Source organism: Penicillium bovifimosum (assembly GCF_028826915.1).
Source record: "Penicillium bovifimosum strain IBT 22155 chromosome Unknown utg000002l_segment0_segment0, whole genome shotgun sequence".
Taxonomy (NCBI): Eukaryota; Fungi; Ascomycota; class Eurotiomycetes; order Eurotiales; family Aspergillaceae; genus Penicillium; species Penicillium bovifimosum.
In genome coordinates, this window is record NW_026622711.1 from 1,022,590 (window position 1) to 1,049,555 (window position 26,966).

Below are 26,966 nucleotides of genomic sequence, written 5' to 3' on the forward strand. Positions count from 1 at the left end.
AGGGGAAGCTTTGTCATCCGATAAGCAATGATACAATGCGGAGAGAAACCCGACTTGATTCTTGACTTTCTTCAATTACCCAAGATGAGGGAGAAAAACATGCCATATTCAGAGTCGACACCTCTGCTGGGGGGTGATGCCATTCCCCGGCGGTACAGATACCGGCACCAAGCTCTTCGTCGAGCGTGCACTATCTCCCTCGTAGCTGTGCTGTCAGTGGCGACCATTGTTTTCCTACTTCCGACCTCCATTTTTCCCAGCGAGCACGGCTCAATTTGGTCGTATCTTCCGGGAGCCAATCCAATTCCTCATGGAGCATGGCCGGAGAGCCACGGTCTGCCCTACGACCAGCTCCAGCAGATCCTCCTCAATGTGCCTTCCGCAGATAAGGCCCGCGAGTGGAGCCAGTACTATACTGCGGGACCCCACTTGGCCGGCAAGAACCTGTCCCAGGCGCTTTGGACCATGAACAAGTGGAAGGAATTCGGCGTCGAGGATACCGGTCTTGCGGCGTATGACATTTATATCAACTACCCGCTTGATCATCGTCTGGCGTTGCTGAAGACGTCGGAGGATAAGACCGAGGTGACGTTCGAGGCTACTCTTGAGGAGGATGTTCTCGAAGAGGATCCTACTTCCAGTCTGCCTGATCGTGTTCCGGTTTTCCATGGCTATTCGGCTACTGGAAATGTCACTGCGCAGTTTGTGTATGCCAACTTCGGCACGTACAGGGACTTTGAGGATCTTGTCAATGCCAATATCACCTTGGAGGGTAAGATCGCCATTGTTAAGTACGGTGGTATCTTCCGTGGATTGAAAGTGAAGCGTGCGCAAGAGCTGGGAATGGTTGGTGTTCTCATCTACAGTGACCCGCAGGAAGACGGAGCGATTACTGAGGAAAATGGCTATGAAGCCTATCCTAATGGACCGGCACGGAATCCTAGTGCTATCCAGAGAGGTAGCACGCAATTCCTCAGTATGAATCTATTCCAAAAGCAACGGTATGGCACAAAACTAATTCGAATTAGGTATCCTTCCTGGCGACCCTACAACCCCGGGTTACCCATCTAAGCCTGGATGTGAACGTCATGATCCAAACTTGTCTATCCCTTCAATTCCGTCGCTTCCGGTCTCGTACAAGGAGGTCTTGCCATTCTTGAAGGCGCTCAACGGCCACGGCCCGAAGGCTTCAGACTTTAACGAGTACTGGCAAGGTGGCGGTCTCGGCTACAAGGGTGTGGAGTACAATATCGGACCGTCTCCCGAGGATGTGGTGATCAACCTCCACAATCACCAGGAGTATGTGACAACCCCATTATGGAACGTGATTGGCACCATCAAGGGCCACATCCCCGATGAGGTTGTCATCCTCGGTAACCACCGCGACGCCTGGGTTGCGGGAGGCGCCGGAGACCCCAACAGTGGATCCGCCGCCCTGAATGAAGTGGTCCGCAGCTTCGGCGAGGCTCTTAAGGCAGGATGGAAGCCATTACGCACGATTGTCTTTGCTAGCTGGGACGGCGAAGAGTACGGTCTCCTTGGATCAACCGAATGGGTGGAGGAGTACCTCCCATGGCTTACCAAGGCTAACGTCGCCTATCTGAATGTCGATGTGGCCGCCGCGGGAACCCACTTCGAGCCCCGGGCTAGTCCGATGTTCAACAAGCTTATCTACGACATCACCGGCCTAGTGCAGTCCCCCAATCAGACTGTGCGTGGCCAGACAGTCCGCGATGTCTGGAACGGCAAGATCGCGACAATGGGCAGCGGCAGTGACTTCACTGCCTTCCAAGATTTCGCCGGTGTCTCCAGTCTCGACTTCGGATTTGGTCGTGATAAGAATGATCCCGTATACCACTACCACTCCAACTACGACAGCTTCGCATGGATGGAGAAATACGGCGACAAGGGCTTCCTCTACCACGAAGCTTGCACCAAACTCTGGGCTCTAGCAGCCGCGCAACTGGTCGAGTCTCCTATTCTTTCTCTCAACGCCACCGATTACGCCCTCGGACTAGGATCCTACCTAGACAGCATCAAGCCTGCAGCGGACAATCTCCCAGAGAAGACACACTTTGACTTCGCGCCTCTTGAAACGGCAATCCTCGAGTTCCAAGAATCCGCCAAGGCATTTGATGCCTCGGCCGCGGAACTGTCTTCCAAGCTTGGTGACCACGTGCCTTGGTACCACTGGTGGAAGAAGGTGAAGCTGTGGTTGCAGATTCGGGCCACCAATGCCAAATACAAACGCATTGACCGTGAGTTCTTGTACCAGCCTGGTCTGGATGGCCGTAACTGGTTCAAACACGTTGTCTTTGCTCCTGGTCTTTGGACTGGGTATGCGGGAGCTACCTTCCCTGGTCTAGTCGAGAGTCTTGAGGCCAATGATATTGAGAATGCAGAGGTATGTTCTAGACTTAGTCCCTGGTTTATCACTGCTACAGCAGCTAACATGAGTGTTTTTAGAAATGGAGCCTCATCATTCAGGAACGGATTGGTGCTGCGACTAAGCTGCTGCTGTAAATGGCTTGTGAAAAAGATATTATTATGGAGCATTGGATATACAGCATGAATTTACCCTTGGGGTAGTAGTAAGTAGTAACATTGGAGATGCACAGAGATGCATAGAATGCACAGGGAGAAGAATATGAACAAGCCATGAGCTCAATGCCACATTTGTCCCTTCCATGTACACATCATCCACGCTCCTTCTGATCCAAAAAGAACTGCTAGGTTTCTAAATAAGGGAGGCACCACCCCACGTTCCTTCCTCGTTCAGTTCAGCCAGAGGAAGGGTATAAATACCCCCTCCTCATCTTCTTCTCTTTTTTTTTTCCTTCTACACATCTCTTCCTTTCTTCTAGGTATCATTGCCATTCTTCCTCAGGTACCACACCATCTCAGGCACTATCCAACCTCAGGCCACCTACCTTAGGGAGCTTCCACCTCTGAGTGTCATGGCATGTGACACATGATGGAAAGTTTGTTGTAATCACTCGTGTCTCTCTACCTTGACTACTAGTATTTCTATCCTCCCTCATTTCCATGTCACGCTGTCCACAACTCATGTCTCTCCACCTTCTACTTCTATCTTATCCTCCCTCAACTCCATGTCATGCTGCCTCGACCTTTCTCAAGCCTTTAAGTTGCTTTGACTCTTCCATGGCTTGCTACCCTCCTCCATCGACTCAGCTTCATCCACTTCGTTTCCCACACGTCAACGTCATCTTATCCACCTCCATTCAACCACTTCCACTCAACTATGTCCAGTCTTACCGTGGCGGGCCTCACGGCTTCAGGACAATCGGGAGACTGGCTATAGCAACCGCAACCTTGGCCACCCCTATTAACCTAAATTCAGTCTCACCGTGGCGGGCTTCGGCTTCAGGACAATCGGGAGACTGATATAGGTACCGCAACCGCATCCACCTCGACACACCTATGTTCAGTCTCACCGTGGCGGGCTTCGGCTTCAGGACAATCGGGAGACTGGATAGGGTAACCAGCTCCACTCAATCCACGGCGTCGGCTCCTACCGAGGCCTTCCCAATTTCGCCTTGCTTTCAACCGCCAGCCATCAACCATTTCCACTGTCGGTTCCACTCTCCATCGAGATAATCCTCCACAAGGTCTTCAGACCTCCTTAGCCTTCCAGAAACCATCAACTGTATCCCTCTTCTCACAGATAATCAACAACAACTTACTGTCTGCTACGCCTCCGCGCAAACCATCTTGCCATCTTACTCTACGGGCCCTTCAATTTCGCCCTCACATCAATATCTTCTCTCTGGGCCATCTGCTACTAAACGCAATCCGCCTATCCATCAATCAAGGCTTCCTATATTGGCTCTTACACCCACCATCATATCGACTCTCTCAACATGCTGTCTGCCATGCCTCCTATCATAGTCATCTCGCCATCCTTCTTTGTCTTCAACCAACAGCCATTAATCACTATCCACCAAACTGGCCATTCCGGCCTCAGGATATTATCTTTGATCGTCCACTACTGAAACCACCCATCTATCTACCTTTATGCACCAGCAGCTTGATACTGCAATCGACGTATTCGTCCATGACCTTCATGATCGTCATGTCATCTACAACTCACCACCACAACCAACCAGCCTGTCCACACCGGCCTTCAATCATCCACTCTGTTCATCAACCGCCTACTCAATACCTATATCCTTACATACCATCACCGTCCACCACTGACCGTCCTACCACATCTTATCCACGTACCTACGAATCTTTTCGACTTGGCCTTCCTGACCACTCACTGCCAACGTCATTGACCAACAAGCCCTCTGGCATCCGCATCGACTACGAGAAATCCGCACCGTTAAACAAGAAGGTTCAATCTTACCATCCTGAGTTCCTGACTACCCGCGACAAACCACCGAGAAGCATCATCTTCCTCCTGAGAGCCCTCTGCATTCTAGCAGCCACCTAGTTAATATTGGTTGTGCTGCCACCAAAGAATCTCTACATTCCGATAACCGGTCAAAACATCGATCATCCGCACCCATGGGCCTCCTAGTATCATGAATTCATGACTACCTGTTGTCTACCACGACCAGCGATGACTCTGTGGCTCCTTAATTCTTGCATCTCTGCTTATCTTGACCACCAACCACCATTGACCATGCAACCCATTTATCACTATCGACCATTGACCTTTTCATCTTCGCCTTTGCGGGCTTGCTCAACGCCATCCAGAAACACCATCGCTCGATGGTTACCCGCGTGTTGATCATCATCTCGATAAAATGCCCCGTGGGCTCTCTACCATCCGCCGTGTCTCCGTGCATCATGGCAGCCACCTACAGTTACCCACCACGCTGCAACTCTCAGTGATGGACCATATCCTCAAATCTCAAATTTACTTCTTCACACAACAAGCCACCAGATATGGTCTCACGAAGCGCCTGGCCCACCGCTGTCTACCTATCAACCCATCACGGTCAAACCAGTAATGAAAGTGACCTTCATCGAGTCACATTCTCAGGTTCTTCATACGGATGCCTTCTTTCCCTCCTCCACCTCCCTTTCTTTCGGTGCCTCTACTCTCAGGAGATCTGTGCCTACATAACAAACTTCAGGTAGCTGAATAAATCATAGAATTTACCCATCTAGTACTATTTACTCTACAGTGTATTGGCTTTAGATCACGCAATTCCGACTTTTACTAACTGTATATCCCGATCTTCAGTCTTGTCACTAAGTAAAACAATGGATCTTTCGTATCATCCACGATCATGTCACTTTCATCAGCCTTCCGTGTTCCCATGCCCAAAACCCTCCTACTTCCATTGACATTGCCCTGTATTACTATTTACTGCTACCTTGGATATCGTGAATACACACTTCAGGCCCAGGGTATATAGACGGGAGATAAATTATGTCAGGTGGTCCGTCCAGGACCGTAGACATTAACCGTCTTCTAGACTCTAGTTCTGCTCAGCTGCTGCCGAAGTCTGCGAGTAGGCTTGGGTTTGGGGTTGGTCGGTGGCCTTTACCCCGGACCCCGGGGATACTAGTCTGACTACTTCTGCGCAGGCAGGTCTACCGGGGCGGTGACCAACAAGTAACAACCGTAGGTACCCCAGGAAGCCGACCGCCCCACCCACTCCACCTACAGTAGCCAACCTCGGAAGCTCCAACTCATCACCATCCGGCATCCTCACACACCAACAACCAGACCACCTCAAATCAAATACCAAACCCAATCCAAAATGGTAAAGTCCACCCCCCTCCCACCTATCCACACAAACCTACTAACAAGTCCCAAAAGACCCCAACAACATCCGCCCTCTCCCTCTCCCTCCTAACCAGCCTCGGCGGAATAATCGGCTACAGCCGCACGGGCTCAATCCCCTCAATCACAGCCGGAATCTCCGTCGGACTGATCTATTTACTTTCCTTCCTGCGTCTGCGCGCCGGCCAGCCCTACGGAGTAGAACTTGGTTTGTTGGCTTCGGCTGTGTTGGGCGGGAGCTCGATTCCGCGTGTTATCAAGACCGGGGGAAAGCCTGTGCCCGTGGGATTGTCTATCCTTGCTACTTATGGGCTTTATGTTTTTGGGACTGCGTTTAGGGGGAATACTTTGTAAGAGGGGGGATTGTTTTGATATGAGGGTGGCTTCGTGTTGGTAGAAGTTGCTGCAGTGATATGCTGAATTGAAGTGTACCGTGTGGATGTTGCTTGCTTTTATTCTGGGTATGTCTACGTATACATGGAGTGGATAATGTGTAGGAACATGTATGGGGATACTACGATGGAGAATAGCATGAAGACACCCGGGCATGTATTGGATATGACGACAGTCCTATGGACAGGCTCAATGCCCGGAATGATCTCCTACATTAGACAATGCTAGAACTTACATCGGGAGTAGATGGCATGATTGTCTGGTGTGCACTCACACCAGACCAGATCTTCCAGGCTAAGGTTAAACCTCCAGGGGGTCAGGAAAGAGCATCAAAGGGCAAGGGCACGTACTAAACGCAGGCTCAGACTCACAAGAGCCTCTCAATTCGCTCGTGTTTAGTGTTCGATATCATGTTTCATAGCTTTCTCATTCCGTGATATCGAGCCCATACATACACACCGACGTTTCCTTGATCGTCGGGAGAGACCATGGTGGGACGGGGAAGTGAATCGCCAGGGCTAGAAAATCCAAGGCCACTGACCACACAGATCCGGCCAGGTAAATGCTCATATAGAACTAAAATTTTTCAGGTATCGAACTTAGCTGAAATCCGTAACTCCGTCTCTTGCTAAATGCAGCACGGCCAAAAAAAAAATAAATCGAATGTGGAACTTAGCGGACCGGATCAATCACCGTGTCGGAATCCCGGATGGTGCCCACGACTGCGTTGCCGGGAAGCTCGCCAAGGGCAGTTGGAATGCTCTTGTCAGGGACGAATGCGTACTTCGGAAGCTGAGCCTTCTTCTCCTCCGGGCTAAGTGTTTCTTCGTTGTAAACAAGTCGTGTTTCCTTCTTGGGCTTGGTACCATTCACTGTCTTCCCGTCGGCGCCCTTGGGTGCATCTGAGGTCTGACGGTCGACAGGCGTGGAGACTTGTTCGGTTGCTTGGGCGCTATCTCCGTTAGAAGGACTCGAAGCTACGGGCGCCTGAGGCAGGTGTCCCATATGCATCTGCTGCATCTGGGCAGCGTTGACTGGGGGAGCAGCAAAAGCAGGACGCTGGGGAAGGCTCGAGGCAGCCGGTAGGCCCGAGTGTCTGATATCTGAAGGTGGCGCTTGCTGGGGAGTGAAAGCAGGAGCTCCGTACGTGGCCAGGGGCGGCGCGGGAAATCCGGGCGGGAAGGACTGCGGAAGCGCGGCGGGGTACGGCTGGGGGTACATTGACGGAGTGTAAGGCGAAGCACCGGCAGCTGGTGAGTAAGTTGCATAGACAGGACTACCGGTCTGCGGGTAAGGAGATGCCACAGCGGCGGGGGGCCCACCGTAAGGCGGAGGATAAGAATACTGCTGAGCAGGCGCAGCTGCGACCTGAGACGATTGCGCCTAGCAATAAACATTAGTTTTGAACATAATAAGATAAGGAACAGGGACCAACTTACGTATCCACTGGGTGTGGTGCTGGACTGAACGGAAGCATTGGGGGTCACGTCACCGCTGCTACCTCCGGCAAGCGCCTCTGCACGCTTTGCCTTATGCTCGGCCAAACGCTTCTTCATCTCGTCCATATCGAGTTTGGGTCTCCTCGCCGCGGGGGCACCGGCAGCCGGAGCGCCGGCAGGAGGATTCCCTGTCGCATGCTGGCGATCCAGCTCGGCTTGTTGGAACTGTGAAGCGACACGCTGCTGGTGAGCAACAAGGACGTCTTGGGGAATGCCCTCCATGCCAAAGATCTCAACGTCAGGGCCCATACGATTTGGCAGCGCATTGGCGACCTGGGTCAATTGCTCCTTATGGACCTGGCTCAAATGAACGGAAAGACCTTGAGGCGAAAGTCGTCAGTGCGGTTTTTGTGTGACTAGATAAAATATGACTCACCTCCGGCGGTATTCAGTCTGCGACCACAGTTGTCACATTTGTAATGCTTAGCCTTCTGATGAGAGATGAGAATCTTCAAATCATCGAAGTCGCGCTCGCAGTAATAGCACCAGGGACGATCCAGGAGCTCCTCGAGAGAAGGACCACGTCTTCTCTTGCCCATTGTGATGATTATCGAAACAGAGATATATTTAAAATAGAGAGCAATTCGTAACAAGAGTGATTCGAAACGACCCGAAGCGGTGGCGGGGGATGGAGGAGGGGGAGTTGGTCCAGAGGAGAGTCGCGCTCAGAAGCGTCGCCTCCAGGGCCCTCCACGGCCGGATGCGTCACACGTGATCTCACGTGTTTGAGTTCGAAAGAGGAAGAATGACGGGATGAATCCAAGTTGAACTTCATTTTCGCACGCCGAGCTCCATTTTCGGATTGTTGGCGTTGCGACTTACTTAGTCAATTCAGCTGATTCCATCAATCAGTGATGGCCACTGAACACAACGCGAGTCGTATTAGTTCCATCGGCCAAGGCTGGCCATCGAGGGACGTCCAACCGACAACTACAGAGTACACAGTAGAAAATTGCCTCATGTACATACTTGCTGAAAAAGATCCTGAGAAAGATTCCCGGAAATTGCCTCAGATGCATCGCGTTCAGCGGAATTCTATACATACCCACTACCAATTACAGCTAGACAAGATGAAAGAATTTGATCATGGACATTTGCATTGAGGCCTATCATACATACATGTGCTTGTGCCCTGGCACTACCAGCATTTAATTGACAATTTATCTGATCATTCGCTGTTCCCAGCTAACCCCAGGGAATCACGACCACATGCACCCCGGTATATCGACCGCGGGCCCAGCCCAGTCACAAAGAAAGCCGGGCACCAAGCAGTTACCAATAACATGACCAGGGTGAGGATCGTCCCTGTGGCCACCCAACTTCCCCTCGATATGTAAAATGCCACACCCTAAGGTGAGCCAGGAGACAGCGAATGATCAGTTCATTGAGGCAATGCCCAGTCCCTTCTCTCTCACCCGTTATGTATGAGATTAAATCTGAACTGAGAATGAGAGAGAGACAGAACCAGGATTGCCTCAACGCCCCGACCTACCCTCAATGGCGGGGTCCTCCCGGGTTGTGACCCGGAAGATGATTCATCCCGTATGGGACGTACGGGAATGGAGCGTACTGGGGAGGCATAGGTTGCCCCAGTTGCGCCATAGGTGCAACAGGTGCTGCAGCATAAGGGTTCACTGGCCCTGGCCCGTAGTGAGGCACAACCCCCATAGGAGGGAGGGTGGGTGGCATAGGCTGCTGCGGCTGGGCCTGTACGCTTGCCATGGGGGGCAGGCTGGGAGCCCCCTTGGGGGCAAGGTTTCCTGCAAGCGGGGCCAGCGACGAGGACCGCTTGCGTCGGCCGTGGCCGCTGGGCTTGGTGGCATCGTCGGAGGCGCCATCCAGGCCGCCAAGGAGGCGGTCCTGCTCGATCTGGGCCTTGGATCGCTTTGGCATGCGGGTGCGCCCTTCCCTATTAAACCGCGCCCAGTGATCAAGCATGGCCTTGGTCCTCTTCGGGTTCTTCGAATTGGCGATCTTCTGAGCTCTGGCCTCCTCGGCCGCCTCAGCTGAGAGAGGCTCCTTCTTGGCCGACACTTGGGTGTCGGTGGCCGGGCTTGCCGCGGTCTTCTCTGCGACGGCCGGGAAGACGGATGTTTCTGCCGATGGGGTTGCTGAGGAGGCCAGGGTGGCGGCGCCACGTCGACCTCGGCCGCGGGACGAGGTTTGAGTGGGGGCCGGGGCGGCTTCAAAGGTAGCCCGAGAGGAACCAGGGCGACCAGTTCCACGGCCCCGTCCGCGGCCACGGCCACGGCCAGATCCAGCGCCACCACCACGGCGAGAGTTCGATTCTGGAGGAACAGACTCGGCGACAGCGGCCTTGCCGCCGCGTCCTCGAGTGCGCCGCTTGGCGGCATGACGAGTGTCTTCTTCTGTCTCGTCATCGTCCTGACTTTCGGCAGCCTCCGTGGTCTTCGTCAAGGCATCGACCTCTGTGGCCTTGCGCTTCCGAGTGTTCTTCGGCGGGACTGGCTCGTGTCGAGGTTCGTACATCTGAGGGTGGTATTCAACTCCACCTCTCGTCATGGACGGCCAGCGATCCAGGTTTCGGTTGCCGGTCTCCAAACTCTTGGCAGCCAGCTTCTTGGCAGTTGAGGCAGTTGGCACAAAGCCGCCTTGCACAAAAGGATCCTGCAGCGTGCGAGCAACTGTAGTGGGTGAATTCTGCTTGAAAAAGACGTGTTTGTACCCATACAGCATTGCTTCTTTCTGGTCCTCGAAATCGAGGTGTAACAGTGCCACCTTGGCCAGCGGGGGTCCACCCTTCTTCCGGTTGCCCTCCATCTGATTTCTCTTCATTTCAAAAGAGGCTGGATCCCTCTTGTGTCTGTGGGCCAAAAGATAGAGCCTGTCAAGGGCCAGGTATTCCTCTTGAATTGCCCTCATTGCAAAAGCCGCGCTCCCTGTGAGAGCGTGAAGCTCTTCAAACGTGTAACTTTCCGGATTGCGGAGCATGGTGACGAGGCTGTCCAATTCTTCGGTCTGAATCGGAAGGAATTCGCCTTTGTCGACTCTGGTCATTTTGTATGGTCGTGGATGAGGGACGTCTTCAGGAGCGTCGCGCTTCTTGGGCCTCGGATTGGACGGGTTATGGAAGGCCGTATCCAAAGCACTTTCCCACTTGGTAGCCTCTTCTTCGTAATCGGGGAAGAAATTTTGCGTGTCATGAACGTTCCAGAAGCGGGGAAGACGCTTTTTGATGTCTGGTTCACTCCATTCGGCGGTGCGGCGGTTATTGTCCTCTGGATATGAAGTGCGAGGATTGGAGAGCCACTCCAATAGATCAAATTTCTTCGGGGGCGTGTTGGAATCATCGGTTGGTGTTTCGGTTGCCTTGGTGCCACTGGGATCATCTGGGGTCACTTCCACTGGGATGTCTCCGCTTTCTTCGACTTGAGCCTCGCCATTGGCAGCTTCAGTTGTGGGCTCCACCGATTCTATGGCGTCTTCGTCTTGGAGGTCACCATTCTCATCGTAAGTATCATCAACACCATCTTCAGCGCCGTCATCAGCGCCGTCTTCAGCACCATCTTCGGTACCATCGCCGTCATCAGCATCATCATAGCCAGCAAAGCTAATGGGCTTTGGGTGGGCTTCTTTTGAGTGTTTAGCCAGGACATCGTCTTCAGAGATGTTTTCGTTGGCTGGGAGCTGTAAAAGCTTTCCACACCAGTCACACTTAATTCGGCGAGGCATGGGATCAGGAGATTGAGATATCTGGGTGGAAGTAGAAAGGGGACGAAGGGGTTCAGAGAACTGACGGCGCAGCGGAGAGTCCTGACTGTCACCAACATCCGAAGAAGGATGGTCTCCATCCAGATCGGCTCCTGGGATAGGAGCCATTTTGGCGCGGATGAATAAGAGAAAATAACAAGAGCAATAAGGGGTATGAGTCAGATGAAACGCAAGAAAGAGACGACAGAGATTAGATGGAAGCTGAAAAATGTCGAGAAAGGATCTGTATAGATTGTCAGCGCGGCTCGCTTGCGGGTGCCAAGACGCCAGTAAATCCGCAGCGCAATCCGTGGTTCTCAAGCGCAGGGCCGAGAAGACATGGACCAACGCGGTCATGAAAACTCGTAGTACATCGTAAATCTGAGGAAAACAGAAAAGGCAGACAACAGAAGGTGATAAAAGACGCGGTCGGGCAAAAATATGTGGATGACGATACAGGAAGTACAGCCATGACATAGAAGTAAGAAAGAAAAAACGCGGAAAAAGACGCGACACTTACCATGAGATGGTTAGGATTCGAGTAGGACTTTTTAGGATGGTAGACACGAGATACAGCCAATGACTGCTGGCTGTTAATGATGAGTTCTGCAAAGAAGCGTGCAGGGTGTGCGTGAGTGGCTGCCAGGGATGTGTACTTACTTGTTATCCGGCTGGAGAGGTTGAGAAAACGTGACAGGCCACTTTTGGACGCAATACGAAATGGGAGATGAGAGGAGGAGAATGAAGTACACGGGGGAGAGATGTAGAAAATGACGAGGCAAAAAATGCACTGGAAACTCGTAGTTGTTTAGCGCGCAGATCTTGCGTCGCCGGGTAGTATGAAGAGAAAAAAGATCTTCGCCGACGCGACAGCGCACGAAGAAGAAGACAGAAAAGCAAAGATGAGTAAGAAGATGAGAGTACAGAAGAAGATGAATACAGAGGAAGAAAGAAAATGGGAAGAGGAAAAGGATAACGATGATGAAGTTGCGAAGAGAATTGAGGTTGAGAGAGAGATGGGTTTGTACTTTCATAGCCAGTGGGAACCCCGTCCATGTCCCCACCAATCAGAAGCTGCCTATCTACTAGCCACATTGAACGACGAGGAAAGGGGGAATTCGATTGATCTGATCTATTCAGTCATTTGTTCTTTCTTTCTATGCATTATCTGCATTGTATTTATTCCCAATTACCTATTGTTTTTATACTTGATTCTTTCAATTATTGTTTATTGTCGGTCGATTGTCTAATGACTTGGTTTTTTTCATGCACTTGCATACGTCACATGATACGCAGGTACTCTCAAGTCAAAGAATACTCCCATGTTAAACATAAGGTTGCACTATGTCTTTCAGAAATGAAGTGACGCTCGAGTAACGTACTAACAAAGAGCCTAGTAAGAGGCAACAATCAAGCAACGAACGGACACGATCAAGCAACGCAAGTATCGCCACATCAAAGGCTTACCCACGAGTAGACGACAGCCAAGTAACAGAAAATTGATGGAGATGCCAGACCTGTAATAAGTGCAATTTTCATTCATTTGCTGTGGGCATCGACTGACGATAGTTGAGCAACGAAATGTATTTCGGGTGCCTGATATGTCTTATCAATACGGAGTAGGCATGTAAGCGATAAGAGACTAACGTGGAGTCCCCAGGCATGTGGTTCCAGAACCTAAGCATATCTGAAAAGAACTCAGGCTGTGAGTATCAGATCAGAAATAGTGAATCCGATATTTCCAACTGGCTGGGGGGTTGATGCCTTAGAGCCTGAGGTTTTCTCCCCCACTCTTTTTTTCTTAGTTCCAACAAGGTTCCTTAGCCCCGTGGATTGCCGAGTATGGACGTGTGGAGTCATATAGAGATGATCTATATCCATGAAGGACATTGCAAAAGACAGCAATTTGTTACAACGAGCAGCATTATTATCAGGTTTGCATAGAGGAATATCCAATAAGCATAATTATCTGATGATTTAGGAGTTGCATACACCTATATGTAGATTGTTGCACTTGGTAACCTCACTAACCGCTGCAACCTCCAAAGGGTTTGGGCAAGGCCAGCCTCAAAGCAAGAAATCTTCCATACAGCTACCTGTCTACTCCCTGATTTGAAAGTACTGAGGAAAATAAGCACAATATCAGATCCAGCCATGAATTTAAAAGAGATACTAGCTGATCAAACGATATGTATTATTGTTAGTCATTATTGCATACCTCGAACAAACGTATTCGGGTGAAAGATATGGACAAAGATCCAATGGAAGCAGTGGCGCACAATAGCAGCACTCAACGGTAACGAGATCTGAACTTGACAAATGTTAATTGGCCATTGTCCAATGATGTGCGTCATATGGGCGCCAATTGTATTTGACGTGCATGATGCAGGCGCTTGCCAAGCGCCATACATCCCTATGTTGTAGGATCCGAGTGGTATTATCGAAGCATACAAGCGTTATGGAAAGATGGCATTATTCGGTCAATTTAAAAAGATCTCCTGCTGGATGAGGGGTTGAATGGGTTGATGGTGAAATGACTGAGTTGAGCAGGTGCAGTTCGGTAGCTGTTGAAATGAAGTCTATCATTATGAGTGTTGAACACTGAGTATAAGAGCCTGCGCATGATCATCTCATCATAAGTGAGGTTCTGGACAAATATGCCATGATGGTAATGCGGAGTGATACAGGTCGTCATCACGGTCAAAAAACAGGAAGGAATAGCCCTTCATGCAGGACCTCGATATCGATGAACCAACTCTTAGTACTATGGAAGTATGTACTTGGTAGTCTTGCAGCAGACGTGGCTATAAGGCGAGTATGCACTTCCTTGAACTCAAATTGCAACTATACCTGCAGACTCAGCTCAGTGATTCTTCTCCCCAACATCCAAAGCCACCAAAAACCGACTAACACAATTATAAGCAGCAACAGTGGCGGTAATTTCCACAACCTCCCGCTCATCAAAGAAGCCCTTCAACTCCGCAAAGACGTCGTCAGGCACCGTGACAGTCTTGGTCATCGCATCGGTATACTTCAGCACAGCCCGCTGCTCAGCACTCAAGACTGAACACGCATTCTCCCCAGAGAAGTCCGCCTGAGCATCCCCAACAAACTTCAATGCCTCCTGGCTTAACCCACCCGCTTGCAGCAGAGGTGCATGCTGTTCCCACTCGAACAGGGCGCCATTGACAACCGCAACGCGGCAGATTGCTAATTCGCGAACAACGGTCGAGAGGGTCGTTCTCGTGCGAATTGCACCGATAAATGAGTTCCATCCTTCGGTTACGGGATATGAGTGGAGGAGAGTAAGGTCGAGGGGGAGAAGTGGGTTCGGGGCTCGGCGTGCTTGGACACTGGCGAGGATTCGGGCTTCGTCCGGTGTGCTGGTCGGCGGGGGTCTGCTATGTATGGGAGACGCATGGTGGATTATATGCAAGGCTTGTATGCGGGATATGTTCAGTTGGTTCCGTCGACAATTGCTATGTTTGTGTGGAGCTTGGGGGCTGTGGTTTGATGTCAGTCGGATTGTGAGTCAATGAGCTTTGCTTTCGAGTATACAGCTGCTCGGCACGAGAGTTTAGCTACCTGGAGCGACAAAGGGTTTCTTCTGGTGAGATTCACAATTGGACCTCCTCGTTTCAATGAGGATCGTGAACGTTGCAACTATTTATTGTCCTTCTCTCGGTAATCCCCCGCGTGTGGACCCGCCATATGGAGCGGGTAGCCACCGGCAAAGCCGCGGGAGTCGGGATCGTGCTTCGGATTTGATCCGCAGACCTTGCTAGGAATTTATTATTTAGATATGAGAACATGGCGATGTCACTAAGCAGAGCGGTAATCCAGCGTTCTGTACGTCAAATGCCTTTTCTATCGGGCTGGACATTCATGTCATTGTCAGGCAGGATTCCGACTTCAAACCTTGCAAGGAGAAGATTTTGAAAAACAACCATAACACGCCTGCCAGGGTCCTCATTGAGTCATTGGATATGCCATCCGTAAGGAAGACCTTGGCCTAAAGAATGTCAGCCTTGACCTTAATCATTCTCGGCTATCGTCATGCATGGAGGATTAGCACTGTTATTACGGGTCCTCGTGACTGGGTGAATGTGATGAAGGTGGTATACCTCTCTGCCATCTTCCTTTGTCGAAAACCCCTTCACATGGATCTGCCGGATTCAGCTTTTCGACTTGATAAGAGCACTCGCCAAGGACTTCGACCAAGAAAGCAGACCTAGCGGATTAGACTGAGCTCTTGGAGAACGGTACAGTTTGACTTCGATTTTGCTCTTGACCACAGGCTCACTGCGAATCCAGATGTTGCGTCTACAATATAATCCTTTTAATGCACATATTACAACATTATCCGAGCACATTTTCCCGGTCCTCGGAGATTCAGCATCTGCTAATGGTTTTCTGTGAAGTGCCCTATCCCGCTCCTCGATCACTTTTCCTATTTCGGATTAAGCTTTATACATACTCACTACTGCCGTCATTGCCCACCACACTCCTTCCTTCTACTGTCACCCTCCTTCCTACCTTCCTACTTCTTTACCTACTGCTTGCCTACCTGCCTTTTACCTTAACATCGTTCCCCAGGTCTCTCCTTTTTCACGATGTCCTTTTATCACCCACCGCACTCGATGTCGAGCTCCTCCGACTATTCTGGATTCTCCCCGACCGAGTCTGATGATTCGTCGTTGTCTGCTTTCTCATCGACTGCCGACTCGAGTCCGTGGGCGTTTTTTTCCGCACAGCCCTTCGAATCAGAATATCGGAGTTCTTTGTGCTGAAGCAGCTCGAACCGTGGTACCGCAGAGAGAGCAACTACACAGAATATAACAGCCTATAAATGGGGCTGTGAAAGAATGGGTACAACAGCGATGCGAAAGGCTGTGTACCGATACAGAGGGCAGCACTAACTAAAGGCTGCCACCCTGTTCGCAAGTATTTGGTTACGAAGAAGTTGAACTCGTCCCGTTGGTGCTGAGGACGAGAAACGGCCGCCGTATAGTTGTTATGGCACTCATCGAAACCAAGGCTCGCCCATGGTACCCCTTCCATGGGGACATTCAGTGTTCACTACGATCGGCAATAACTTCAAGGCGCGGTAAGTGACCTCTCTCGTCGCGCTTCAATACCTCACCGACTGCAACGACTGACCTGGAAAGGAAAACTTGGGCCCTTGGTTCTTGGCATACTCTGGGGTTCCTCTTTGCTTTTTCTGCAACGGCCAGTTGCATCCTCGCTTGGCTGGCCGGCTCTCTCGTCATTCTAGTCAAGTGGGGATAACACATGTCCTCCGTGAGATGAGGTCGTGTGTGATCACGAGCCAAGAGAACCTGAAGTTGGCTAGCTGCAGTTGCTGTGCTTCGAGCGATCCTTTCATGTTCTCTTGATGAGATGGTGTTTTTTCACGTACCATCGCACCCTGAGGCTTGAGCGTACTGTGTTGCGGGGTTGGAAACTAGGCCTCGACCCACGCCGGCCAGGCGGCCCAGGCCGCGGGTGATGGGGGTGGTCGACAGATTCTTTAACCGAGTCGCCATGGCGGACACCTTCGGTCTGAAACCAGAGGGTCTCGAATACTCGGATCTCAAAGAAGGGAAAATCCCCAAGATAACCGACGTCATGGACACTCATGGTTATCACAAAGATCCTCTTCCAGCTGATAGACTGCATCGACAACGACTCCCAAGCCCGGACCCTGCGATTACGGAGGCCTACGGAGGGTCACAGTTGTATACAACCATGGCTTGTCCACTGTATGGGCCGGTGGGTCGAGGCCGGGCTGATCAGCTGGCCCGAGTACTTTGCCCTCGGTGCATACGTCGGCACAACGCTCGACATCCCCGATTCTCCATACGCACAGAGTAGGAAGGAACCCGACTTCTTTTTCCGCCCCCAACTTGCATCAGCACTCCCTGCGAACGCTTTGAAGTGGGCTGGACCGAGTCAGGGAACGGTCTCCCGGCGGACCGAGATCTTCTTCGAGGGAGCGGTGGTGCGATTCAGGTCGTGGTCTTGATCAACTGGAATTTTCGAAGACAGTCCCGAACGGTAACAGGCGGAAGTCTGGAGACTGGCTCCTTATGACCAACCTATCCTGGTTCAGGCCGAGGTATGTTCAAGACTCGATACAATTTGTGGGTACTCTGAACTAAGACATTTCAGCCAATCTTTCCTGTTCCTAAATCCTAACCCACCGTACACCCAGCGGCTCGAAATTACATACGGCGACGTATTTTCCTCCGCCCTCCAGCCCGGCCGTAATCCTCGCGATATCCTCTACCTGGACCTGGATTCGCTCCGCGATGAGGCCAGATATAGCTTTGGGTTGATGAACTTGGCATCTGTATAATAATATAATTATTCCCTGTTTGGCGATTTTCTATAGTAGCTACCTAGAATACGACTCTTTCTCTCAGTCTGATGCATCACGTCTTGGTAGTTACGTGACTATCGCACTCGGAACCTCCCAGCGACCCGTCAACCTCTGCCCCACGCGCGCTCTGCTGTCCCCGTGCTACGCCTAGGATAAGATGCCCGAGCACGTTAGGTGGCAAAGCTATGACTGGCGGCCCCGAAAAGGCGAATTCGCAATTGATCGTATGTATCATGTAACTCCGGCCCAGGGCGAGCGGTACTACGTACGGCTGGTGTCGGCTGCTGCTGGCCATAAAGATTGGTCCTAGTACCTCTTTCGAGGACCTCCGTACAGTCACTGGCCGGTTGTATCCTACGTTTCGGGAGACCTGTAAGGCTCGGGGCTTGCTTGATGACGACCGGGAGTGATACGCTGCATTCAATGAGTCAAATGACTTTGCGGTTGGCGCGCATCTGCGGAATTTGTTCGTTGTGGCGCTAACAGGCAATGCCTGCGTAAAACGGGTTCTATCTTAAGTCCTGTCAGATTCGACCGGTCGACGGTCGTGACTCAATAAGCATCTGTAGTGTGGGTCTTGGCACATGATCTCCACAATCCAGAAGCTCCCAGTGTCGTCACCTCTCCTGAACACTGAATGTCCCAAACAAACATGCCTCCAAAGGGCCCCAAACCTACTAGCGACGAGCTTTTAGCTCAGTTTGACGACCTCGGCCTCGGGAAAACCGACGACAAACCAGCTAAGCCCACTACTGTACCCGACAATGCCAAGGGCGCGGAGGAGGACATCCTGGCTGAGCTGGACCACCTAGCCACACAACGTCCCGCCAGTGGACCAGGCACTCCACGCCTGTCTTCCGATAAATCCAGGCCATCTGCACGATCTCCCCGACCAAGCGCTACTATCACCCGACCGACCGAGGAAAAGTCCCCTGCCCGCAAGTCTGAGGAGATAGGCCGCGCAGAGACCAAGCCCGAACAACCCAAGGCTGAGCCCGAGGATGTCCGCGCCCAGCAATCATCTGAAGATGGTGGCGGCTGGTGGGGTGGATGGTCAGGAGGACTCTTTGCAACGGCCACCGCGGCTATGAAGCAGGCCGAGGCGGCGGTCAAGGAGATCCAGAATAATGAGGAGGCACAGAAGTGGGCTCAGCAGGTCAAGGGAAATGTTGGAGTTCTGCGTGATTTCGGTATGGAACTCCTCATCAAGATTGCTATATTATATGCAGACAGCTGACCGACATGCACAGGTGGTGAGCTTCGCAATAGAGCAATCCCAACATTCACCAGCCTCATCCACACCCTCGCACCTCCTATCTCTTCGCACGAACGTCTCCAAATCCATGTGACTCACGACATGTCCGGTTACCCCGGCATCGACCCTCTAGTCTACGCAGTGTTCTCGCGAGTGATGTCGCAAGTCGAGGGCGGCGACCTGTTGGTGATCCAGCGGGGTCAGGAATCAGCCCCGAAGCGTGGGCTCGACGTTACCGGATATATGACCAGCTCCGGCTGGAACGATGGGCCCTGGTGGCGGACCGTCACTTCTGGACAACCGCGCAGTATTTCTGCCGTACGAGGCACGGTGGAAGGCTCAAAGCTGGCTCGCGCTAGCGCCGAGTCATATGCCACCGAGTACTTCTCATCTCGGGGTGGAGTCGAGGAGGCAGCGAAGCACGCCTCGGAAGTTCTTAGCGAATCGAACCCAGTCCGCAGCAGTGATATCTTCTTGGCTATTCAGGCTATTAGCCAACCTGTCTCTAAGGATCTCTTCCAGGCTGGTGCGACAGGCGAGAAGGCTACTGAAGGTGTTGTGGAGCCCGAGACCGAAGAAGAGGAGATCTCTTTCGCTCTGTATCTCCATGATCCTATCCATGGTCTTGCCTTCCACACCATCTCCCAGAGTATTCCACAGGCATGGATTGAGTGGCTCGATGCCTCGGCGCTGGCTTCTCAGAGTGCCGATGAAGAGGGTGCCAATGTCCAGCGTATCGTGGTTCCCGAAGCCATCGCGGAGATCATCGAGAGCGGAGGTGTCGATCCTCGCGAGTGGGTCTCAGAATGGATCGAGGAGACTCTGTCGCTGGCTGCTGGTGTTATCGCGCAACGATACGTAGCCCGCCGAATGGGTGTCGGCGAGGGAGGTGTTGGCAAGGGAAAGATGCGCGCTGAGCAGGCCTCGACTGTTGACAGCGGCGCAGGAGAAGCCGCGCGTGCTATCTAAGCCCGTTATCATTTTTATAGCCCATCCCAGGACCCGATATGGTTATTCTAGCATCTTTTGTCGTTAATGTGATACACCAGTTCCGATTGCCTGCTCTCGAAATGTACTAGCTACTTCTTTCCCTCCCATTTTGTTCCAGTGTCTACACCAACCTATCTGACAGCAAGAATAACAGTTACTGGCCATTATTGGAACTGATCCATCACTCGCAAAAGAAAAATTATGCATGCAATTGCTGTATATGTACAAAACGGACCGGTCTCCTCAAACCACCAGTCCTTTGCATTCGAAAGCCATTGCGGGTATCGTAGGATCATCCAATGGAAGCATTTAAAGAGTTCAAGAATCGAGATGCAGCGGCCCATCAAGATCAGGGACATGCCAGAAGTTGGCTCGGAGAGCAGTCACACTGGTCGACCCATTTAGCACGGTATGAGCATCCGTCCCAACCTCGCTCTCCTGCAATGTCTTCTTCATATCCGACAAATCAGCAGACCACTTGAACTGGCGCTGTCTGGGCGCGGGACCATGTCCATTGACAAGCACACCATTGGTCTCGCCATTGGTCTCACCATTGGTCTCACCATTGGTCTCACCATTGGTCTCACCATTGGTCTCACCATTGGTCTCACCATTGGTCTCACCATTGACATGAACCCCATTCACACCATTAACACCATTAACAACCTTCTTCCCCTCCTCAGCATACAAACACCCTCTATTCCAATAATACGGCAAAGTGCGCGTATACAACACAGGCCTCTCCTCAACATCGACCCGCATAGGAACATTAATATTATAAAGCTCAACCCTCTCATCCCAATGCGAATAAAGATGCTCAACAACCCTCACGGCCAACCTCGCCGCCGCATCAATAACATCCTTCGGCTGCTCATCCTTACTCCCAAACGAGATAGCAATGGCCTTCTTCCCGCAGAAAACCGCCTCCAGCGCACCGCCAACCGTCCCTGAAGAGAGGTTGTAGATGGTAGAAGCGTTGCGGCCGTGGTTCGGGCCCGAGATGACGAGGTCGATAGGCGCGCGGTCCGTGAACAAGTTGTACAGACCGAGTTGGGCGCAGCTGGCAGGTGTGCCGTTGCGGATGACGACCCAGTCGGTTTCAGGGTTGGACTCGCACTCGGACTCGGGTTCGTTCCAGGTGCCGTCGGCGTTGAAGGAGTCCCGGTGCACGTAGGTTGCTGTTAGGGAGGCTTCGATTATGTGCGCTTTGCCGATCCAGGAGCGGGAGGAGGCCGGGATGGCTACGGAGACTTGGTGGCCTTTTTCTTGGAGGGTGTCGACTAGGGGTCTGAGGTAGGGTGAAAGGCGGGTGCTTGGTGGCCCATCATCGTTGACTACCTGTTTTTTTTTTGGTTAGCTGGGTTCAGGTGCTTTTTTTCTTTCTTTTCTTCTGTTATCTACGTATACGGATAAGGACGTATGTCAAGTGGTGTTGATCCTCTGGAGAACATGAACTATGATAGGTCTATAAAGTAGATCCCGAGGATTGAATTGCTATACCTCCTGGCATATAGACGAATAACAAAAAAGAAAACCCCCTCTCACTTACCAGGATGTGCATGACGAAAACAGATTAAGCCGCGCTTAGGGCGATATGTTGATATTCGATCTGGATTTAGATCTGGATCTTCACTGTTCCGCACTGGCGCTTTCGATGGGCCTTGTTCTTTTCCGAGTCTTGAAAAGCAATAAGAGAAAGAAAAGAAAAGAACTGAACGAAAGGAAATAAATAATCTGCACCCCGCGGGAAGATTCGGGGTGCAGACGACAAATCTGGGGGAATTTGAGGAATTGGCCACACCGAATCACATACTGGGGCATGAGGGCCCAGGGGACGAGGCCGTTCAGGCCGCGGGGACGGCTTTGGTAGGGCCGAATGCAGCGTGCGGTGAACCGGTCGGGCATCTTTCGGCGTTGAGATTTGACATGTGGATATGAGGTTGTTGTTTAGCATTTTAAGGATAGCTCGATCGTTCAAAGCATGATCATACTTAGATCAGAATTGTTTATGATCTGGGACTTGTAAGTCGGTAGTATGATCTAGTTACGCAGTATGTGTGGAATTCGATAGCGACCTAGTACTCCGTACTATAGGCTCATAGCGGCTTATATGCAACGAGTAACGCACTACCAACATTAACAGGCTATTGCTACAATATAGACTTCTATCCTTCTACTGTAACTCGGAACTTCACGTCGCGCCGACCGGTGACGAAGATCTCTGGGCCACGCGACCAGAGCAAAGCCACCCCCGAAGGGACGCTGAAGAACAATGGCGCCACCTGCGCCACAGCAACCGAAGAATGGAGACCATCCCACGTGACATCCACCCGGGCCATGTTGTCTTATGTTGTCGGAGGATTAGAGGAACGCAGTCAACTGGTTAGAACCGGTCTTTTAAGAGCAAAGCGTGGCTCTCTGAGGAACGGGGTCTTGAATCTACGGCGTAGAACCTAGACAAAGCTTAGCACGTCCCCATGCCCCATAGGAGGCCTTAAGGCAACTGGGTTAGAGTCCAGCTGCCGGACGTTAATGAATGCCATTAATTGCATACCATACCATAAATAACTCGATACTTCAACATTTCTATACCCTGCTCTGTTCTATGTACAGTCTGTTCTAGCCTGAAGTCTAATTTCTCCGATGAGGTGATCAAGCGCTGCATGGAATGGACTTTACACGGTAGAACCGGCTCTAGAAACGGATAATTGAAAATTCTGCTTTTGCCGGTTTTCCACAATTCCACAATTGAGCGGATACTTCACCCAGGGATGGGCCAAGCAGCCAAGCTTACTGGGCCCTTTTCAAGGTTACATTGATAACGCGTTGTTATTAACGGCGTTAATTGCTGTTATTAAAAATTACTAAAATTACTAAAATTACAAACTCTGACACCGTTGTCGCTCGTAAGCATCGTGCGGCAATCGAATTACTCAGATGTACCACGTGCATAACACCACTTACATTCTGACAATAGACTGTTGTGTATATGTTGAATGTTTTATTTGATATAGTTCTTCGGTCTCAACATCTCGGAAATCGCATCCTGAACTGGATTTATCGGCAAGCCTCAACAGGACAATACTGAAGTGGCCTGTGCCAACAACACGCTAGAGACGATCGCAGAAAATCTTGAGGTGGGGAATCCCATCAGCCTTCAACACTCTTCGGCCCCTCAACACCCATCTTCTCGAGTTACCATCATCATCTCCATTAAATATCTCGATCGTTCAATCATTTGTCGTCCCTAGACTATACTCTTCGTTTCGACCCGACCCACCTCACCTGCAAAGTCTCAAAAGCTCGTTTCTTTTGGGATCTTTGCTCAACTAGGTCGTCGTCGCCTCCTCACCAGGCCTCTCATCCTGTATGGACTGTGGAAGTACTGGGACCGCTGCGGGGATCGACCCCAAGATTTTGGACAATTGGCAAACTGAAGGGGCATTTTCGGTCGCCTCGTGGGAACAACCCGGATACGACCAACCACCCGAGTGGGACACCAGCCAGGAATCGAGTCAATGCGATGCTGACATCGCGGACCTGGGCGCTTTCCACGGCCCTTTGACCGGTGAATTCCATCGCCTAGAGAACAGGTCCGGAACCTCCTCCCTCGCATGACACTGCGCGGTGCGATGGGACCAAAGCTGACAGTTGTTATTTTGGTTTCAGGAAGCACGATGTAGCCCCCGAACACTTGAACTACACAGATGGCATCGTCGAAGGGACTGGCAGCGGCACCATCAGCCCTAGGACCATCCCATCTTCTGCCGACGAGAACTTCCATCCCGATGAGGCTTGGTCGCACTTCCCCCTATACAATCCCGTCGGCATGCCGATGGATGCGTCGCTGATCTACCCGTACGGGAAGGGACCGAGCCACTCGACTGGCGCCGTTATCGTCGATGATGTCGGAGAGATGCCTCACGGTGGTTTCCCCGATGCCCCAACAGAAGGCATCATGTCCTTCCAGCAGATTCCACAATCCTTCCCCATGATTCCCGAACAGTGGGCAGAGATTCAACACGGTGTGCCCGTGGACAACATGTCCCCGCCGGAAGACTCCATGCCGCTCACGGTCGACGCGCAACATAGCCCGAAGGATCAACCCCTGCGGGAGTTCCAGACTTCACTCAGATCGCTGGAATCGCGCTGGCTGAACAGTCTGGAATCTCAATTGCCTACTCCGCGGATCACGCCGGCCTCTCAAACTACTGGCCAGAGAAATGCGCCCATGCCACAAGAGTTCCAGTTTAAATCTGAGAACTCTTCGGTGTCGGGCGATTTGTCTGGAATATACGAGTGCTCTTACTCTGCCACTAGTGACGATGCCTTTACCTTTGCGGACCAAGACGACGATGCCCCGTGGAAGACCTCGCCGCATGAAAGTACCTCGCCGGAGGCCTCGCAGCCTGCCTTTAAGACCACTGCCTTTATGGTGAGCGAGGACCCGGCGGAGACTCAGGTCTCCACCGTTCCCTCAAGGTCGAGGGCTTCGTCAAGTACTGGAGCACGCGCTGGTCGACCCGGAGCACTTGCTATGCAATCCTCTGCTACGGTCAAAAAGCGCAAGACCAGAAACCCCGCTTCTTCAATGGATCAGGGTGTCGCTCGGCCACTGCAGATTGTCCAGGAGGATGGCCAAGGCGGCTCAATTGCGTCTGCGGACTTTGTCTCGCCGCCCCGCGGTGCTCGTCGCAAGGGCCCATTGAGTTTGGTTGGACGGGCTAATGCTGGTCTTCGTCGGAAGAACAAGGATACCTGTGTGCAGTGTCGACTGAACAAGCGCAAGGTCAGTCTCTTCACCTGCTTCTTAAGTGTCCATTGAATTAACGTGTTTGCAGTGTGATGGAAGCTCCCCCTGCGACGCTTGTCGCCCGACGCTTCACGAGCAACCATGCGCTCGTGCATGCTTCTCCAGCATTGTGGAGTTCGGAACATGCAATTATATCTGTACGTTCAACTTGAGCCTCCCGTACGTCGTTCTCATTTGCTGACTGTATTTAGCTCAACGAGCTGTCAACCACCCTACTATGGACGGTACTCGCCGAGTTCGTATGGAGATCCCATCCGAGTTCGATCTCAGCCAACTTCTGTCATTGCTAGCGGAGCGCCAGGGCCGATTCAACATCCGCGCCAGTCAGGCGTGGGGCTCTCTATACGTTCTTGACCTGGGAGAGACCTATAAATTTTTGAAGGCCCTGAGCGAGTACAACGGCAACTCGAAGTCCACCTTCATCGAATTCATTGACCGACGAATCGTCGACTCGAAGGACAAGTCCAAGAACTGGCTGTCCTGCGTTGCCGACTGCGATCCAATGAACCAAGCCTACGTAAGTTTCCACATATCTCCAAGCAAATGCAATAACTGACCACCCCCAGACCCTCCTCTCCCAATGGAACAACATGCCTAGCCGTGCCAAATACAGCTTCGTCTCCCTTGATCCCAACGAGGAAGAACGAACAATGGACATAAACAACCCCGAAGACCAACGCGAGATCCTCCTCGCCGCTCAACTCTCCCGAATCTTCTGCCGCATGCTCGAAGTCGAAGGCTTCCGCAAACTCGAGCGCGACTTCTACAACATCAAATGGAAGCAGATTTCCCACGAGACCCACGTCCGCTTCCTCAGCGAACTCGGCCACATCCTGCTAACGCTTCGCTGGCGCGTGAGCTGGTGGAAGCGTCTCGGCGACGGCGGCCAATCCCCCGACCCCGCACAGCAGCACTACGTCGACCGCGTCGAGCTGCTCTGTCGCATCCTGTACGTGTATTACACCTGTGTGATGGCGAAGCTACCTTCGTGGTCAGCTGCGGATGTGCCCAAGGGGATCTGGTCGACGTATCCGGACTCGGAGAATGCCGTCTGGGACGATTTCCCTGCAGACTCGTCTGACGGTGGCTTCCATGGGTGGATGGAGCGTGGACGGGATTTGATTGAGCAGGCTGGTGTTCCGAGTCGGGTCTCGAAGGCCTGAGCAAAGAGCGAGTTGGTTTGGACATGGCATTGGAGTTGGAATTATAGATACCCTTATTTTCTTTTTTGTTTCTTTCTTTTCTCTCATCTCACCGAAAATTTTCCCCTGTTCTCTTGGATGCATGCCTGTACAGGCTTGCTAATGATTTCATGATTTCGCGCATCGGCTGGTTTTTTGTACATGCACTTCGATATAGGTACTACGTACTATGAACACACTACCTCCTCACTCTAACACTATCCAGTAAACCTATTAACAATCGCACCTCACTAAAAGAGAAAGACAATAGAAACAGGGTATCGATTTCACGCACTCAAACAACAACCTCTAGGTAGATTTAAAACCTTCAACCATAGAAAAGAAAACCTACGCCTTCTTAGGCGCAGACTTCAAAGTCCCCTCCTTCCTCGCCGCATTCCTCTCCTTCGCCAACCGATCCTTCTTGCCACCAGCCAAAAGCTCAAGATGACCCGCCTTAGCTCCAAGACTGCGTTCCGTCATGGAAACAAGTCCAGATGTAAGTTTCTAGCGGCTGTCAGAACCATTCTCTTTGTGTTTTGTATTCTGCCTTGCAGGTACGAAACCGCATCCAATCGAGGAAATCCAGTAGGTATCGTAGTACATACCTTGGTCAACTTCTTCTGCTTAATCAATCCCGCTTTCTTGGGTGCGACGGAGCGAACTCCTGGTCGAACTGTCTTGGAAGGCCTGGAGTGACAGAAATATGTTAGTTTGATCCTGATCTTGATTCTCTGTAGGGAATTAAATGGCTGGCACTCGTTCTCGTCTCGGTTGGGTTTTGGTTTTGCCTGTGGTGCTGAGACTGGGACTGGACTTACTTCCTGCTTGGACCGCCGGGACCGGCCTTTTTCAATGATCCTTGCACCATTGTGTAGAGAGAGTATGTGTAATATAGGTGGTGGGTGAGGGGAAGATACAACGAGAAAGCACCGCCAGCAGCACGAAGTGGGTTCGGTTCTGGGCTGTTTCTGTTTTTTT

The 26,966-nt window shown here is 51.6% G+C and overlaps 10 protein-coding genes across 10 annotated transcripts; 5 read left to right on the forward strand and 5 right to left on the reverse strand.

Moving 5' to 3' along the window:
- Positions 1–84: 84 nt before the first annotated feature.
- On the forward strand, positions 85–2,523 carry N7515_001583 (M28 family metallopeptidase; the record flags this gene model as incomplete). Its single annotated transcript, XM_056662327.1, has 3 exons — positions 85–976; positions 1,029–2,404; positions 2,467–2,523. The coding sequence occupies 3 exons, from the start codon at positions 85–87 to the stop codon at positions 2,521–2,523; spliced, it is 2,325 nt and encodes a 774-aa protein (XP_056524440.1).
- Positions 2,524–5,738: 3,215 nt separating this feature from the next.
- N7515_001584 (TMEM14 family protein) lies at positions 5,739–6,115 on the forward strand (the record flags this gene model as incomplete). Its single annotated transcript, XM_056662328.1, has 2 exons — positions 5,739–5,741; positions 5,798–6,115. 2 exons carry the CDS (start codon positions 5,739–5,741, stop codon positions 6,113–6,115), a joined length of 321 nt encoding a protein of 106 aa, XP_056524441.1.
- A 711-nt stretch (positions 6,116–6,826) lies between these two features.
- On the reverse strand, positions 6,827–8,192 carry N7515_001585 (putative C2H2 finger domain protein; the record flags this gene model as incomplete). The annotated part of the gene is made up of 3 exons (XM_056662329.1): positions 6,827–7,537; positions 7,594–7,973; positions 8,030–8,192. The coding sequence occupies 3 exons, from the start codon at positions 8,190–8,192 to the stop codon at positions 6,827–6,829; spliced, it is 1,254 nt and encodes a 417-aa protein (XP_056524442.1).
- A 955-nt stretch (positions 8,193–9,147) lies between these two features.
- On the reverse strand, positions 9,148–11,493 carry N7515_001586 (uncharacterized protein; the record flags this gene model as incomplete). Its single annotated transcript, XM_056662330.1, has 1 exon — positions 9,148–11,493. The coding sequence occupies one exon, from the start codon at positions 11,491–11,493 to the stop codon at positions 9,148–9,150; it is 2,346 nt and encodes a 781-aa protein (XP_056524443.1).
- Positions 11,494–14,227: 2,734 nt separating this feature from the next.
- Positions 14,228–15,763, reverse strand: N7515_001587 (carboxymuconolactone decarboxylase family protein; the record flags this gene model as incomplete). The annotated part of the gene is made up of 2 exons (XM_056662331.1): positions 14,228–14,802; positions 15,736–15,763. The coding sequence occupies 2 exons, from the start codon at positions 15,761–15,763 to the stop codon at positions 14,228–14,230; spliced, it is 603 nt and encodes a 200-aa protein (XP_056524444.1).
- A 1,145-nt stretch (positions 15,764–16,908) lies between these two features.
- Positions 16,909–17,722, forward strand: N7515_001588 (uncharacterized protein; the record flags this gene model as incomplete). The annotated part of the gene is made up of 4 exons (XM_056662332.1): positions 16,909–17,005; positions 17,061–17,365; positions 17,409–17,482; positions 17,536–17,722. The coding sequence occupies 4 exons, from the start codon at positions 16,909–16,911 to the stop codon at positions 17,720–17,722; spliced, it is 663 nt and encodes a 220-aa protein (XP_056524445.1).
- Positions 17,723–18,398: 676 nt separating this feature from the next.
- N7515_001589 (DUF5427 domain-containing protein MTC1) lies at positions 18,399–19,970 on the forward strand (the record flags this gene model as incomplete). Its single annotated transcript, XM_056662333.1, has 2 exons — positions 18,399–18,936; positions 18,997–19,970. 2 exons carry the CDS (start codon positions 18,399–18,401, stop codon positions 19,968–19,970), a joined length of 1,512 nt encoding a protein of 503 aa, XP_056524446.1.
- A 339-nt stretch (positions 19,971–20,309) lies between these two features.
- Positions 20,310–21,896, reverse strand: N7515_001590 (5'/3'-nucleotidase SurE; the record flags this gene model as incomplete). The annotated part of the gene is made up of 2 exons (XM_056662334.1): positions 20,310–21,303; positions 21,805–21,896. The coding sequence occupies 2 exons, from the start codon at positions 21,894–21,896 to the stop codon at positions 20,310–20,312; spliced, it is 1,086 nt and encodes a 361-aa protein (XP_056524447.1).
- Positions 21,897–23,360: 1,464 nt separating this feature from the next.
- Positions 23,361–25,967, forward strand: N7515_001591 (Zn(II)2Cys6 transcription factor domain-containing protein; the record flags this gene model as incomplete). The annotated part of the gene is made up of 5 exons (XM_056662335.1): positions 23,361–23,584; positions 23,661–24,780; positions 24,833–24,941; positions 24,996–25,321; positions 25,371–25,967. 5 exons carry the CDS (start codon positions 23,361–23,363, stop codon positions 25,965–25,967), a joined length of 2,376 nt encoding a protein of 791 aa, XP_056524448.1.
- Positions 25,968–26,333: 366 nt separating this feature from the next.
- On the reverse strand, positions 26,334–26,856 carry N7515_001592 (DUF2462 domain-containing protein; the record flags this gene model as incomplete). Its single annotated transcript, XM_056662336.1, has 3 exons — positions 26,334–26,492; positions 26,594–26,675; positions 26,807–26,856. The coding sequence occupies 3 exons, from the start codon at positions 26,854–26,856 to the stop codon at positions 26,334–26,336; spliced, it is 291 nt and encodes a 96-aa protein (XP_056524449.1).
- Between the last annotated feature and the right edge of the window lie 110 nt (positions 26,857–26,966).